This window comes from Sinocyclocheilus grahami, unplaced genomic scaffold (assembly GCF_001515645.1).
Source record: "Sinocyclocheilus grahami isolate Dianchi unplaced genomic scaffold, SAMN03320097.WGS_v1.1 scaffold75.1, whole genome shotgun sequence".
Taxonomy (NCBI): Eukaryota; Metazoa; Chordata; class Actinopteri; order Cypriniformes; family Cyprinidae; genus Sinocyclocheilus; species Sinocyclocheilus grahami.
Window position 1 is genome coordinate 278,131 of NW_015505254.1, and position 17,003 is coordinate 295,133.

The 17,003-nt window shown below is 36.4% G+C and overlaps 1 protein-coding gene and 1 long non-coding RNA gene across 3 annotated transcripts; one reads left to right on the forward strand and one right to left on the reverse strand.

Moving 5' to 3' along the window:
• Positions 1-9,705: 9,705 nt before the first annotated feature.
• On the reverse strand, positions 9,706-16,516 carry LOC107585836 (DNA methyltransferase 1-associated protein 1-like). Of its 2 annotated transcripts, none has more exons than XR_001609291.1 (12): positions 16,386-16,516; positions 15,904-16,008; positions 15,682-15,773; positions 14,488-14,686; positions 14,183-14,341; positions 13,898-14,065; positions 13,250-13,435; positions 12,962-13,033; positions 12,352-12,424; positions 10,837-11,123; positions 10,357-10,467; positions 9,706-10,187 (listed from the first exon to the last, which is right to left on the reverse strand). XR_001609291.1 is itself a non-coding variant. In XM_016272983.1 (12 exons), exons 2-11 carry the CDS (start codon positions 15,997-15,999, stop codon positions 10,408-10,410), a joined length of 1,392 nt encoding a protein of 463 aa, XP_016128469.1. In that variant the 5' UTR covers positions 16,000-16,008; positions 16,386-16,516; the 3' UTR covers positions 9,706-10,187; positions 10,395-10,407. The 2 variants fall into 2 exon arrangements, 1 of the variants encoding a protein (XP_016128469.1); XM_016272983.1 differs by having other exon boundaries at positions 10,395-10,467.
• On the forward strand, positions 10,187-15,873 carry LOC107585838 (uncharacterized). Its single transcript, XR_001609293.1, has 4 exons — positions 10,187-10,280; positions 12,840-12,845; positions 12,926-12,931; positions 15,862-15,873. It is a non-coding gene; the product is annotated as an uncharacterized lncRNA (long non-coding RNA).
• Positions 16,517-17,003: the final 487 nt, after the last annotated feature.

A 17,003-nucleotide genomic window follows, 5' to 3' on the forward strand; every position in this document is an offset into this window, starting at 1 on the left:
GGATTTTAGAAAAGTGGGCAAAGCATAACGTGCACACTTCTTACCATACAGGATTTTAGAAAAGTGGGCAAAGCATAACGTGCACACTTACCACTTATGTGGATTTTAGAAAAGTGGGCAAAGCCTAACGTACACACTCACCAGCTATGTGGATTTTAGAAAAGTGGGCAAAGCATAACATGCACACACGTGAATACTGTTCTAGGGGTTCTCGTGGCACCCTGAAAGAGCAGCCCATAGATAGGAATAGCGTATCCCCAGACGCTATGTCTATGGCTATAATGCTGGAGTGGCTAGCAGTAAATCTGTAGCTGAGGGAGCAACATCCAGCTCTCAATGGAGAGGGAGCTCAACCTACAGCATGTTCCCATGCTGGAACGCCAGCAGTAGTTTACCTTGGCTGAGGGAGCACAAACCCAGCTCTCAACGAGAGGGGGCTCGACCTGCAGCATGTTCCAAAGCTGGAACAGCTATCAATAATTTACTTAGCTGTGGGAGCAACACACCTAATTCTCAGTCGAGAAGGGGGCTTGACCTACAGCATGTTCCCATGCTCACTCTACAACAAATATTTTAAATTTAACGGTATTCAGAACAGAACATGAATGAAAATAAGTAGTTATAAAATTATATATTAACATGCATTTTATTTCTTTTCTTTATCTTTATTTGATTTAAAACATCTGATCGCACAGGCGCCTCATGCACACGCAAACAACATTAGTTCTAGCGTTGCCTGACATTTCAGCCATTCATCATCAAACTAAAATGCAGTCAACCAAACACAAAAGTTACAAAAGTAATTCTTGTGGTATGAGACAGGCTCGTGCCCAGTGCCTTTCAGTTTTGCTTGACATTTTCATGCTGATTATAATGAATGCCACTATAGCCTAATTTGTGTTATATTTTATAGTTTAAGAATGTCTATACTTGTTGCACAGTGTTTTTTTCCTTTTGTTAATCTGTTAATATATATTATAGCCTATTATATATTTTGTGTGATCCTATTTATTTTAATCCTTTTATAGACTTAATTTCTGTTTTTCTCCTTTCACAGAAGGGTTGCAGGTGCATGATGCGACGATTGAATTCTCATGGTCTTGTTTACGCTGCTATTCGCACACATAAAGCTAAAGCCCTATATAAAACCAAAATAATTTTTTTTTAAAAAAGACGTTCTAATCTTACTGGTTAACGATCGACTAATGAGCTTCGTTTGATGATCAGGAAAATAAAAATTGACAAAATGCTGTCATTCTACAATTCTCCACCGTATTTACTATGCTGCGGGTGAGTTCATGTAACTCAAAAACTTGCGTACACGAGCTGAGAGCAGACGTGAGATTTGATCGTAGTCACCGTTCACATCCATATAGATAAATTCCACGTTTTGAGTTGAAACGACCGTACGCCCAATTTTCTGTCGTAAGTTCGTTTCGTAAATGAGGCCCAATGAGTTTATTCTTGCATTATAATGACTTCAATATTGAGATGGTTTTCATTTTTATTATTGATTGGCCCTAATCCTCTTCCGTATATTTGAGAGGTAAATATAATTGAAAAAATAAATAAATAAATAAAACAACTTAAATTACTCAAGCAAATTAACTGCCCATGAAAAATGTAAATGCTAATTAACTTTTTTTTTTAAACAAGTTTGAAAGTCAGCAGATTTGTCATTACAGCAGAAATACAATGGAGTGCCATGGAGTCAAAAAGGATGAGAACCACCGGTCTAAACATGTTTAGAATGCCATTAAACACAGGGTATTCATCTAAACTAGCTACAATTAATACTCAGTAATACTGCAGTGCAGACCATAAGTTACTGTAGTGTAACTGTAAACCAGTCAACTAAAACAGATGCAGAGTGGCTCGGCGAAGCTAGAAATCGTCACCAAATCACAAGTCGAGAGAAATTGCACAAGTTCGAGAAGATGTCCTGAGCAGAAAACATTTTGTGATGCTTCTTAGACCACTGACTACCAAAAATAAAAATAGAGCCAATTACTGCAACATCTTCTCTGAGGGATGCCGTGATAGGTTGTCAATAGGCAGGCTAAGTGAATGAGTTTGCATTGTCAGTGCAATGCATTCTAATTGACTCCATCTCCTCCTAGTGGCAGTCCAATACTGAAGTGGGCAGACTCGAGTTTCTCATTATAGCGCAAGTAATTGTGGTCTGAGTGGGTCTGTGGATTCAGTCCTTCAGCAGTCTGACAACCTCTGTGCACGAGAATGAGTGTGTGCGTGTGTTTTGTGGGACAGATTGGCTCTTCTGCGACTGATTGTGGAAGTAAATGAGTCTTCATCTACTCGAGAATGTCTGTCCCTCAGCCAGAGTGACAGAGAAACAAGAGTGGTTAACTTTCCTTTCTCTGTCTGTTAAGTTTTAGGGCTCTGCAATGCAAATTGAAGCTTAAAATAAGCCATAGGAGATGTGCAGAACAGTGTAAAAAGTTAACTTTTTCTATATTTTGTCACACTTTCTGTGTTTTAGGGTATAAGCATGCATCTGTGTGACAAACAAGAGCTCAAAATGTTTATAAATGAAACAGGCTTTAACCTAAAATGGCCACACAGCAATATTCCTTCTCCTGAGGAGACAAGACAACACATTTTTTAAACAGTCCTAAATCATAAAAATCCAGCTCAAATCCAGCTATATTTCAATAAACCACAAGCCGGTTTCACAGAAACACAGAAAAAGCCCTCCCATAAACTCACGGGATATAACAATGAAGAAATAAATCAAGTTCTCTCAAAAAGCGTGCAAATGGTATCACACTGTGCATAACAATAAAGCCTGGGCATAGATGTTGTTCAGATGGGAGATGCTTATGGGGAGCATCTCGCTGCTGCCTTACGGCCGTGACTGTCATTTGGCTATTATTATGAAGAGTGAGTGTAATGCCTGGCTGTATGAATAGGATTGTCGTGCTGATTGTGATGTATAGTTTTTCATTACCATTCCCCGGCCTTTGCCATTCAGCATGTAGGAAATCCTATTTATCCCCTAATTTGTAAGCCCCCCAACCTTGGCTGATAGCAATCAGAGCCTGTAATTGTGTGCGCCGCCGTCGGACAGCGTAAAGGGTGACAGCGCGAGAAGGCAGGGGAGGGGCGGTGAGAAAGAAATAGAAAAAGTGACAAAGAATGAGAAAAGAGAGGGAAACATCTGACCTGAAAGCTCTTTTAAAGCACACAAAACACATTGCACTCTTCAAAACAGGAAAACGGGTCTATTTGTAGCTCATGCAGCCCACCAGAGAACTGTTAGATGTGAGACAAATATGATGTCACTTCTGGAAAATTTTGAGTGCATTAAAGGCAAAGATCACCAAAAATAAATAAATAAATAAATTCTGTTACAATTTACACATTCTCATGTCATTACAAACTTTGCCATAAAATGAAAGACAATGGGGTCCAACAACAACCAAAAAAAAAAAAAAAAAGTTCTACAAAAAAAATTATTTACGTTTTGCAGAAGAAATGTGTCATACAGGGTGAGTAAATGATGACAGTATTTTCATTTTTAGGTGACCTATCCCGAACATCCAGCTTTCTAAACTGTGCATTTAGGCAGTTTAAAGTTTTATTAGTAGCTTTTTAAGCATTGCTATCAAGACAAACACTTCATGCAATTCACACTGCACTTAGTCTGATGACTGCGTAATTGACTCATTTCTATGCACTGTGCCAAAAGGGATCTTTGCATTAAATGTGTGATTGCGCCCTCTATTAGACATCATTAAACCAATTCCAGATCTGTCTTAATAAGACTTTATGAGCCTTTCTTAAAGCTCTAATTCTCTTCTCTGCCCTCATTCAATACAAGTCAAATATTCAAAAATATGAAAATTGCAAATTATATCCTTATTTTGTGATCACTTTGTAATAGCTTAATAATGGATTGTGAATGGTAAAGTATAAAGATGAAGACTTGCTAATGAGGTTTCTATGGAAATCCATTTATGCCACATAAAAAAATAATAAATCGAAATTACGAGATAAGTCATTATTATGAGATTATGATATACTAAGTCAAAATATTAAGATTGACATTATAAAAATAAAACATAGGCTAATTATGACATACAAATGCCACAATTAAGACATTAAAAAATCTAAATGGTGAGATAAAAAGCCATAATTTTAAAAAGGGTCCCCTTTAATTTTCTAATTGATTTTTTCATAATTTTTTACTTTTTATTTCATAATTATGACTTAATATGCCATAATTTCAGCTTTTTTTAAAGCATGAGTTTTTTTTCTTCTTATGTAAGCATATATTCAAATAAAACACGTAAGGTTTGCCTTGTTAACTGTTATAAAGATGCTTTAAACACAACCTTATCCCAAACATGCACATACTGAATGAATCCAACCAATCTGGCATGCATTCCCAAAGCATCTTGTCTTTCTACAAGCACCCTGAGCTGTAATTAACCCCTCTGCTCAGGATTCCAGCTGAACGTATTGATTTTCTCACATTGGGAAGGACTGAAGATTACACTTTAGTGCCTTAAGTGAATTGATAAGTCTGCCTCGCTCACCCGAGGCCATGTCAACAACAATCTGTTTATAAATAGAAAAGCAATTAATATCACTGGACTCAAAAGTGAAATTCAAATGATGGTTCAGAGATATGACAAAGTCTTGACAAGAGGTACCAAAGTCTTGCAAATTTTATGGTCCAAGCTTTATTCTTGGGTTTAATCTCTCGCTGAAATTGACAGCAGAGGAAGAGGCCTGTCATCCATGATAGCTCAACAGCATCTTGGGGGTGAATCCTTTAAATCTGCCACTTTCCCTGGGCTTAGCCCTGCGATAACCTCTCTCAGAGTACACACGCAAAGCCGGTTTCAACTGCCAACTAAATTTCCACAGGCTTTGATAGCAAATGTAAACCTGGCTTAGGCATTTTTGGGATTTAATATAATATTTCCTAAAATTAGCAGCCTAGGTTAGCAACTAGCATGAGTCGTTTTTACCTTCACGTCTTCGCACCACACTTCAGTGATCTTCCACTGTGGCATCAGCTGCTGGAGCTAATGAAACGTCAGTCTGATAATTGAGGCAGTGCTGGTCAAAGGGATGGAGCAGAATAACTACTCTCCGTCTTGCTCACAGCCATCTGGTTCATTGGCTTTGCTGCTAGATGGGACAGAAACAGCTTTCTCTCAATGCACTAAACAATGTTTTACTTAACAGTGTGAGTAAAAGCTTGTCAATGTCACTTCAAAAGCATTTCCTTTATTCTGTTAATACTTTCTAAAGGATAAGGATCTTGCTACATATATTCATTAGATGTGCCCATAATTATTTTCATGTTATGACCGATATTAAAAGTATATATAAATAAAAATTTAAAAAATATCTAAAATGATTTTCAATGCTATGAGTAAATTTAGGCATAACACATTATAATGTACAGTATAAAAAAATGAGCAAAACTAAATAACCAATTGATATTTTATATAAATAAAATACTTAATATAAATATATGTGATAAAGTATGCATCCCTAATATATATTATACAATATATAGACTACCATTGATAAGTTTGCCGTAAGAAAGTATTTTTGTAATGTTGTTGAAAGATGTCTCTTATGTTCACCAAGTTGCATCTATTTTATCCAAAACTCAGTAAAACCGTAATATTGTGAGATATTATTACAATTTAAAGTAACTTTTTTTTCTATTTTAATATATTTTAAAATGTAATGTATTCCAGTGATGGCAAAGCTGAATTTTCTGCAGCTATTACTCCAGTCCTCAGTGTTACATGATTCTTCAGAAATCATTAATATACTGATTTGGCGCTCAAGAAACATTTCTTATTATTAGAAACCTTTTATAACATTATAAATGTCATACTGTAACTTTTGATCAATTTAATGCATCCTTGCTGAATTTAAGTATTAATTTCTTTAAAAAAAAAAGAAAGAAAAAGAAAAACCCTAACCACACACTTGCCATTATAATACAATTAAAAAGTTAACAAGCTGCATTCAGTAAATCACAAATGTAAATGTTTCTGCAGTATATTCTAGAAAAGTGCATTATGTCTGTCCAGTTACGTTTCCCCCTCTTACCAAGGTGTCCTACTGAGTGAACAATGAGTTTCACACAAAGTGTCCCCATTTAACAACCTTTTCTAACCATCTTAAGGGCATGGATAATGAAACATTGTCCAAAGCAGTCTGGGGTGGTTAAAACTGGCCGTGAGCATAAGTACTAATGGGTGACTGGGACAGTGTAACCTCATCTAATAGGTAAAGGAAGTTGAAATGAGCTACACTGACCTTTCCCTGCAGGTGTCCACTATTGATTCTCAAATCTGAAATCAGCAAACTCCACTGTAACTCAAATAAAGAATTTCATCGTCTTTCTTGGAAATTAATTCACCTATGTTGATATTACAAAAAAAAGAAAAAATCATCAGACAATACGTTTTTTTCTAGAGTTTCACCCTTTCAGAACATTTATTGTGAAGTTCAATGAAAGCTCATTATCATCATCTGACTGTGATGGAGATCTATGCATTTTGATAGAGTGATGAAAACTGTATGAAGCCTCGCTCCCTCGATGACAGACCTCAAGTCGTCTTTTTCTTGACTAACTCTTCTCCATCATATCCCTACCGCATCTGCTTCTAGGCGTGCTCTCAGACAATGACGTATAGCCACAATTAGCCCTGGAAAGACTTCAATTATGATAAAAACCCTTCACCCCTCTTAGGCCATGATTAAAAAGCTCTCCTCCACTCCAGTGCCTCTGATAAAGAGCTGTCGTTTCACACCATCACATCTTCGTCGGGATAATAAACCACTCCGCCAGGGTTCTGCCCGATGCCTTTTACCTCTCCATCCCCTTACGTCTGGTGTCCCACTGAGGAGGAATGCTCACTCATTTACATTTTCACATGGGTAGCAATGCAATGACCCTGTTTGGGCTTCCAAAGTCACATCAACATGAATGCAAGCCATTCACCCTGCATTCAAGATAAAAATAAACATGAAAAGCATAAGAGGAAAGACATGAGACTGCTCACATGACCTTCATCCTCATCTGAGAATGACACAGATGCCCATTCAGAATTTTGGAATGAGATTTGCTTAGCAACACGTTTGATAAATGGATTTGCTGTAATGAGATGGAGCCATCACAAAGTCATGAAAAGAAACATAGAGGAAGAGAGAGAGGGGAAAAGAAGGATCGTCTTTCGGCTGTGTTCTGTCAAGGGAGAAATTACACACTTACTGATTTTTTTCCCCCCAAGGTGGCCACCATAGATCATACGTCGGGATTTACGAGCCAATTTCCAACATGAAATATAGACACCAAGAATCAATTTTACCACAGTTTTTCACTTTTCCTTCTTTCAACAGATCACAGCTGCTAGCTTTCCGCAGGTTCCATCAAAAACCACTTTATTATCTAAAGTCAGACAAGAAAGATAAAGAGGATTAATTATTTTCCAGTGGACACTACCACTTACCTCATATTTAAAACAATGTTAAGGGAGCTTGTAAAATAATTAAAACTTGCTGAAACTAATTACTTACTCTCTTTCTGTGCAATAGCAACCCGCAAAGCCTGATGCTGTGGTTTCTTTAGAAGCCATTTTCTTTGGTGGAGAAAAATATACGGTCTGATTTTTTTTCCATAATGACTTATTGTGTATAGAATTTATGTATTAAAATTGCACACTGATAATATTGAGTAACAGCCATTATAGTTTGTGTGACATTGCGTAAATTCATAACGTGTGTCTCACAACGAGAACTATATGAGAACAAGTCCACACCATACAACGATAATGACACACAGGAACGATATAGGCCTAGTTCAGTTGGAATCACTTTCAGAATGCGATAAAACACTGACAGTCAATCAGAATCCAGATTTCAAAGAGCCTGGCCATTTAAAACGGCAAACGACAGAACTAGAGTAACTACACATCATCAATTGTTGTGGACGCTAATATAGTTATCAACAGTGTTGGGGGTAATATATTACAAGTAACGCAAGTTACATAATCAGGTTACTTTTTTCAAGTAACTAGTAATGTAACACATTACTTTTTAATTTACAAGAGAATATCTGAGTTACTTTTTCAGATAAGTAACGCAAGTTACATTTTTTCCAATTGATTGATTGACAGCTCTCCTGTCCCCATGTTGAGAGAAATCAGAAGATGTTACTGTAGTTCTAAAATAAATATGAATATGCATTAATTCATCTCACTCACACACAAAAAAACAGATTCAGTATTCCTCAAAATGAATAAAAATAATGCAACTCAGAATATGACGCAAACCTGCAATAATTAAATGTTAAACAACACAAATATCCTTTATGTATTTAATCCCATTCTATTAACCAGTGTCTTTGCTTCTGACCTTCGATGATCCAGTTCAACCATACTAATCAGCAAAAATGACTCTAGACAAACATTTGTGTTTTTTTACTGCTGAAGTGTGTTGAAATTTCTTCTTCTGCATTCTACTGTACGGACGTAAATTTACTTTCCCTTCAGCCTGAGGCTTATTCATTTCACTTTTGGTGTGAAAAGGCTTTTATATTTGCCAAAAATATAACTTTTTTATTTTAAAAACAAACAAGCAAGCCCTGTCCAGATTTTAAAAGTAGCGCAAAAGTAACGTAACCCATTACTTTCCATAAAAAGTAACGCAATTAGTTACTTTTTTATGGAGTAACGCAATATTGTAATGCATTACTTTTAAAAATAACTTTCCCCAACACTGGTTATCAAAGAGAACTATGCTTACCATTGTTGGTGAGAACGGGCCTTCTGAAAGCCAAAATCATTTTGCAAGTGATTCCAACAAAATCGTTTCTCTGTGGACTTCCGTGGCCTGATTTATAGAATTAGGCTATATAGAATTGTTAAAGCTTTTTAGTTATAGTTGTCGTTATAGCTGTGGTCTAAACTTGTTCATTTTCAGAATCATATTAGCTTTATAGTTATTGTCCTTAGTGTTGTTTTTTTTAACTCAAATTGTATATACATTATAATAAAATATATTTTCAACTACAGATAAACAAGGTGTTTCCTTCTAAATTAAAATAAATTTGTCCTAGAAAATATAGGCTACTTTAATAGCAAACCTTTAGGAAACATTTAAGTCAGAAGGTCTTCTGTTACGCTACTGCCTCAGTTGAGAGGCTCACTACCGCTCTTTACCGTCTCCAGTAAATTTATCACGGGTTATGCGGAGTTGACATGTAAATTATAAATGTTTCCTGTCATGTTCAATACTGTAATGAATTTACTGGAGATGTCTTTATCGCGACGAATTCATGAAGTGGCGATGACGAGCGGCAGAGCTCGCGCCGTTCACGTTATTGATGCGCGCGCTTGACAGCTAATTTAAAACGCACCGAGCGCCTCACAAATGCGGAGCGAAATACACGGATGTCACGGAACAAATCAACGCATGGGTGTGTTTAGTTAACGCTTTCAGCTTCAATATCAAATGATGGTGAAATTTTTACCTTGCCTTTTAGTGTTTTTACAACTACATTTTTTAAATTCTAAACCAGTCCATAACCGAAACAGCATCATATTACAGCACTGAATCATCACAGGATATTTATATTCTACCTCCTTGATGATAACCAGTGATAGGATACACAATATTCATTTTTTCCTTGCATTAAACTTTAGAAAATTAACAAGCGACGCGAAAAAACATTTATTAAACACAAGGACATTTAACAGGTAACAAGCTCAACATGAGCATCTATTTGAGATAGGTGACACTCTGGCTCTTCTGAGAAAATGCAGGATTGCAGGTGAAAACAGGCAAATCAGAATGGCAGACGTAAAGACGCCAGTTAGACAGGGACACCTCCAAAAAATGAGACATTTTTCCAGAGCCTACTGTTTCACGATGCAGCCAAAAAGCAAACACTCTTTCAATAAATTCCCCAACAGGATCCAGACTCATACCATCTGTCCAGCATACATTCATTTCAGACAGACAAGCAGACTTTTATTTTTTCTGTCTGCTTGCTTCTGTCTTGTCATGTGCCGATTAGCTCTCTTTGCCAATTTACAGTTCATCTGGGTTTGGGCTGCCTGGTTGGACAGAAGAGGTTGTATAATGGAATAGGTTGTCAAGGGTGGTCTGTGTCATGGTAGAGGTTTGGTCTGGAGAATGGAGAGAGGCGGGAAGCAGGTGGGATTGAGGAGTGGTGGACAGAGAGGGTAGTCATTGTGTTGAATACATTAACAGAGAGAGCGGTCATCAGATGACCTACAACCACAACCTCACCCTCTGACCCTGAAGCAGGCAATCACTTAAGTGAGCTCCACAAACCTCTCTATCCTCTTCCAAAAATGTCCAATTGAGTTTACCAAGTCATTTATGTCATGGTTTCTTCACCTTCTTGATAGATGAGGAACTCGAAGCAGATTCTCTGCGTTTGCGCTGTGAAAAGAGAGGAAAACAAGTTGAAATAGAATTTTATGAAAGATTTTAGTTTCATTTTAAATCACATTTATCAATTCAATAAAAAATTATGCTTTTATAATTTTGAAAAAAAAGGTATGCTTTAAATCAATACATCAGTAGACAATGTATAATCAAAAACGATTATGTAAAAATACAAATGAAAATAAATTTAAAAACAATTGAATTTGGGTTTCAAATATTCAAATAAATATTTCTAATGTTTAAAAGGAGATCAAATTGCACGATGATGCCTGCTGAGGTCTATCACTAAAGTAGTTCTATTATCAAACCAATAATTTCATGCCATGGTAATTTACAGATACGAACTTCCCTCTGAAAACTCACCGAATTTGGAGTGAGTGGAGCTCCAACCACATCAATAATCTGCTCTTTGGCTTCGGTTTTGATGTCATCGGCGCCGGGCCAAGATTGACTGTCAGGTGCTCCACCGCTCTCGCTCTGTGGTGTGACGGCGCTCCCTGTTTTTAGCAGAGCGTCATAGCGGTGCCGCAACATCTGCTGTTCGTACTCACAGTTACTGTAGGCCTGCTTCAACTCATAAACCAGGACCAGGTCGCTGCGAAGTTCATTAAACATCTGCACAATCTCCTCTGTGGGCATGGGGTTGAGGTCTGTCGAGGAAAGAAAAAAGGGGATATGTTATGAGATGTTCAGAGCAAATTCTGTGTTTAGAACTTGTAGTTTATCTTTTTTGTTTGCAAGAATTGATTTTAGAAGGTTTAGATGAAGAACACTATACCTGGGTAAAGAATTTCTCCTTTCACAATCCCAATACTGATTCTAAAAATTCCATGATCAATCTTTCATTTTATTCTATGCAGGTGTTTTCTGCACCATGGTAAAATAAGTCATATTTTACCTGAGTTTAAAGTCTGAACTGAATGTTATAAGATAAAAGGGCACTGTACTGGATAATGGAACAAAAATATAAATAAAAACATTTTTTTTCAGTAAATATTTATATAAATATATGTTTCTATTGATTTGTCCCAAGAGGCTGCATGCAATAGCATACAGCATGAGCATTGTAGTCCAAGTCACAAATGATACTTTTAAAAGTTATTTTAAGTGAAACAAAGCTCAAACATTGCAATCCATTTCACAAGTAAATAACTGCTTTGAGCCTGTCCATATAATGCTCATCATTCTTTAAAAAAATCATTAATAAACCCCATTCAAAAGTCTCAATATCTATACTATTTAATGTGTTTTCAGCAATTTAGCATAAAAAAAAAACTTAATACAATGTTATATAATTTTTTTATACAAGAAATCCAAATGCAAGAAAAGAAAATTTCATCATATGCAAGCAAAATCAATATTTTAACAGAATTTTTTCTAAATTAATCACTTTAATTATTGATTTGTCCCAAGAGGCTGCATGCAATAGCATACAGCATGAGCATTGTAGTCCAAGTCACAAATGATACTTTTAAAAGTTATTTTAAGTGAAACAAAGCTCAAACATTGCAATCCATTTCACAAGTAAATAACTGCTTTGAGCCTGTCCATATAATGCTCATCATTCTTTAAAAAAATCATTAATAAACCCCATTCAAAAGTCTCAATATCTATACTATTTAATGTGTTTTCAGCAATTTAGCATAAAAAAAAAAACTTAATACAATGTTATATAATTTTTTTATACAAGAAATCCAAATGCAAGAAAAGAAAATTTCATCATATGCAAGCAAAATCAATATTTTAACAGAATTTTTTCTAAATTAATCACTTTAATTATAATTGAAATCATTAAACCTCTTTATTACCGTTCAGTAGAACCATATGACAGGTAGGAAGTCAGAAGACAGAAGGAATGCTTATAAAAATACTACTCACCCACTCCTTGCTCCGTCAGGATCTGTTCAATTGCTTTTATTTTCTTCTGACCAACTGAGCTGGGCAGCTTCATCTATGCACACAAATTCATTAGTTAACAAAATCTACAAATAAACTTTCAGTAAACTTAAGTTGTCCTTGTGTCTTAATCCACGAGGTGTTGGAACTCTAGCTGGAACATTAACACCTTTAATCTCAGATGGCTACATGGTAGAAAAACGTGGGAGCAATGGAATAAAAATGGGGTCATCCTTCATTCATAATACCCCTGAAATGCACTTCAGAGAGGGCAGATCAAAACATGTTTATCCACCCAAGTCTGACTAACAGATGACCAGCCATATCTGAGTCATACACTACCCCAGTACCATCCTTAATGTGTTTTATATAGAGCGACCTCCCTTCATTACTCTTTAAGAGAAATGCCTTCCTGTGCGTAGATTACTCTACCTATGACTGTGTGAATCAATCAACTCCTGGCTAATGAGAGAGAAGTTAAACGCCACAGGCCCCTGCAGCGAAAAGGGATGTATCATAATATTCTGCATAGATCGTATATTAAGAAACGGATCAGGGGTCAGTTTTATCGAAGCGTGTAAGTTGATCTTACTCTCTGACTCCGTAGTGAAACACCAGCAGATTTGAAGTCTGGGAATTTGATGCCTGCGGTTTCAGGAACAGCCTGCCATTGGACAGATGAGGGGGCATTAGAGGAGCAAGTGCTAGAAAGTATTAAAGTTCACAGATTTTTTTTTCACATTTTGCAAAGAAAGTGTAAAATTAGAATGATCGCTATTGAAAATACAATTTGTTTCCCCATCAATTTTCTAATTACTAATCACAGAAAGGTTAAAAATTGAATTTAGACAGTTTGAGGTGTAAATAAAGACATAATTACAGGTTTTTCCGTCTCTCGTTTCTGCGGCAGCTTCTTCTTGGTGGCTTTACGTTCAGCTCTGCGCATCTCTGTCGTCGTGTCAGCTGCTGTAATGAGCTTCTGGAGGTCCTGGGTCTTCTTTTCACGCTCCTTCTTACGTGTCTCAATCTTCCTCAGCTCCTGGATCAGGTATTCCTCTTCTGCCACCTACAGGAAGGAAAAGGAAGCACATTGTTTAAATGAGATCAAGCTTGTCCCCATCAGATATAACAAACTTACAACAGTATCTCCACTGTGTCCCATTAATTACCAGCATTATTTACAGAAACTGCAGTTTTCCACCAAGATAAATGCAAAATAAAGAAATTGTCAAGCGAAGACCATTTTCCTGCTGAAAAGAAAAATAACATTTTTATTTACAGTTATTTTACAATACAGTTGTATTACAATACTAATATATTTGTGTTAAGGGATGATAATAATAATACTAACATTATTATAATCTAATCGACATTGAAAATTGGTGGGAGCTCACAAAGTGCACCAGATTGACGGATTTAAATTTAAAATGCATCAAATGTTACAACATCATGTGTAAAAATGTAAAACCACTGCATCACTGTTGCAATAATTGTTATGTAGAATGAAAAAGACCAGTCTTGGTCTCACCTGCTCTGGAGTGCGGTTGAAAAGTCTCTCGAGCTGCTCTTTCCTGCGTCTCTCATGACCAGCATCAAATATGTAGATCTTAGGTTCTGTCCCTGTTCCTGCCCGAACTTTTGTCAGTTTGCCACAAATGCTGTAATAACGCTCCTTAAGATCCTCCACAGAACGCTTCTAAAATAATATCAATGAATCAGTGAAAAAATTTGATTAGAAGGAAGTAAACTGTAAAAAAAATTTCAGTCAAGTTACTTTGTTCAATACAATGCTGAATCATGATGAGGAACTTACTCTATACTGCTGGTGATCATAGCGATCATGGATAACAATAAATCGCAGGTCGAAACGTTTGCACAAGTCAAACAGGTGATCTGTTTCAGCTTTCGTCCATCCATCGTCATGAAGATACATCTGATACTCCTGCTCTGAGTACGCAGGCACCTGCACAGTCTTGAAACAGGAATAATATTTTTAGTAACATGCGATTACATGAATTTCAATTTCAAAACAAGAATAATACACAACCTCTTCTCTCCTCGACCGATGCCATTTTTTCTTTTCTCCTACTCTGTTCAGTATGACCCTCTCTTTCCTACCTTGTTGAAGCGAGCAAATGGGTAGTCCTTTCCTTCCTCTGCTGCACGTCTCCAGTGATGGAAGATGGCTCCATCTTTTCTGGCTGGATTGGAAAAGGGCATCCACTTCCAGGGCCGCACCTTCTTACAGCCCAGTTTTGCTTTCACTGTCCGGTAGCCTTGCGTAGTATCACTTGGTAACAGGGGAGGGGCATCCCGACTGAACGAAGCAAAAGCATGCAAAAGTTAATTATATGCTGTCACTTTTCAGTGTAACAACATCAGCGTCCAAAGGCAGCATACAGGGCTCAACATTAAACGTTTTTTGTTTATGCTGTATTGGTCAAACCAATAGCTAAAATGTTTACGTCCACCTCACACAATATAGCCTACATTATTTTTTAGCAAGATATTTTTATGTGCAGGTGAAGATATATATATTGTATCACACACACTATTGTTCAAAACTTTGGGGTCAGTAAGTATTTTTTGAACAAATTTATATTTTTATACAGCAAGGATGCATTAAATTGGTCAAATGTGACAGTAAATACATTTATAATGTTAGAAAAAAAAGTATATTTCAAATGAATGCTGTTTTTTTAAGCTTTTACTCAAAGAATTCTGAAAAAAAATAAATAAGAAATGTATCCTGAGCACCAAATCATCATATTAGAACGATTTATAATGGATCATGTGAAACTGAAGACTGAAGTAATGGCTGCTGAAAATTCAGCTTTGCCATCACAGTAATAATTACATTTTAAGTTATATTAAAATTGAAACAAAAAAAAGTTACTTTAAATTATGATAATATTTCACAATATTACTGTCCTGTAATGTATTTCTGATCAAACAAATGCAGCCTTGGAGTATAACAAGCATAACTTTTGAATAGTAGTGTATATTAAGTATGCTACAAAAAATATATTTATTTGATTTTCCATTTACAAGAGCTGGGAATTATACAGCTATAATAAAATCTCATGAGAGCTATGTACTCATACAACCCTATATGCTGTACAGCTAATACAACAAAACGTTACTCTTTTTTTCTAGTCATTTTACTCATTTCAAAGAATGATCGATTCAAACAGCAAAATTATCTGCTGTTAGTCATGGGAATCAGTTTTTAGAAGGCAATGCAAATACGTAATAATAATATGGGCAATAAGGCAGTGAGGTAAAAAGGCTGAGCAGAGAAAGCCAACTTACTTTTTGTCTGAATACAGCAAGGCATAAACTTCTCTGTGCATTCCTTCTGGTCTCTTGAACGTTAATGTCTCTGTCACTTTCTTGGCTTTTTTCTACAACAAACAGAATGAACATAGTCTCAATAATACAAAGCTAAAACATGTCACAAATATAAAACCCATTTTAAAGCTCCATCTATAGTCAAAAGTGCAGTGGTGTTGGCTCTCCTCTGTGCCAGGTTACCTTGTCTGAGTTGATGATGTCCTTCTTGCTGATGGGACCTGAATCGTCTCCTCCTGCCAGCTCCAGAATATCCCTCACATCAGCACCGGTCGCCATGGTGAGGGACTAATAGTTTAGACAAAATGATAAGCAAAGAGGTGCACTATAATATACATATACAATGAAGTGTTCGGTTTGCTTTTGAAAATAAGAATTGTCTTAGTTATATGAACCGTTTTCTGAACTACATCTGACAGTCGTTACCCCCTAACAAAGAAAATACATCAGTGTTTAAGGTTCAGATTGGTCTGCTGGGTCTGTTTGAGGAAGTAGAAGATAAAGAGATAAGCCATAGCTAATAAACGAAGCGCTAATGAACTCGAATCTCGGAATCAATGGGCTTACATGCTATCTGACAGGCGGGAACCGTATTGAGCGTATATAGTATTTCTAGAACTGCATTTATGAACTGTAATGGTATTAAAAGTAACGTTTGATCTCACCTGACAAAAATACGGGTAGCCTGTGTATCTAAAATGTACGCTTGTCTTTATTTACGGGACAGTGATAACTGAAATGATATATTCAACGGCGGATGCTCATCTCCTCTTCGATGGTCAGCTTCTTCTTCTTCTTCTGGTGTTAATGGCGGTTGGCAAACTAGCTTAAATGATGCATTCCCGCCACCTACTGGATAGGAGTGTGGAGCGCATAATGATTGGAAGTTTGAGAACTGTAGCCAAAAAAATTAATTATAAAAAAAAAAACTCCTGTAACCCCTCCCCCCACCAATAATTAATTCATTAAATATTCTTGATTGCTTTGGGCCATTTCCTAACAGAACCTGAAGTGACAAATGATTTATTCCGAATGATCCTAAAGCTTGAATTAGTTGAAATCTTGCTCCTTCATATGCATCACACTCTATAAGTACATCTTCTACTGATTCTGCATGACCACATTTGTCACAATTTCCAGTTTCATGCTTCCCCATTCTATACAGACACTGATTTAACGAACAATGTCCAATACGCATTCTTGACATTAAAACGTCTTCTTTCCTGTTGCCAAACTTTCTTCTTTCTTGACCTACTTTCTCTTGAATATGATGAAAGTGTCTA

Coding starts and splice junctions, on each gene's coding strand:
- LOC107585836 (XM_016272983.1), bottom strand. CDS start 15,999: ATGGCGACCGGTGCTGATGTGAGGGATATTCTGGAGCTGGCAGGAGGA. Junction 15,774..15,903: donor ACATCATCAACTCAGACAAG/GTAACCTGGCAC, acceptor TGTTTGTTGTAG/AAAAAAGCCAAGAAAGTGAC. Junction 14,342..14,487: donor CATTTGCTCGCTTCAACAAG/GTAGGAAAGAGA, acceptor TCCTGTTTCAAG/ACTGTGCAGGTGCCTGCGTA.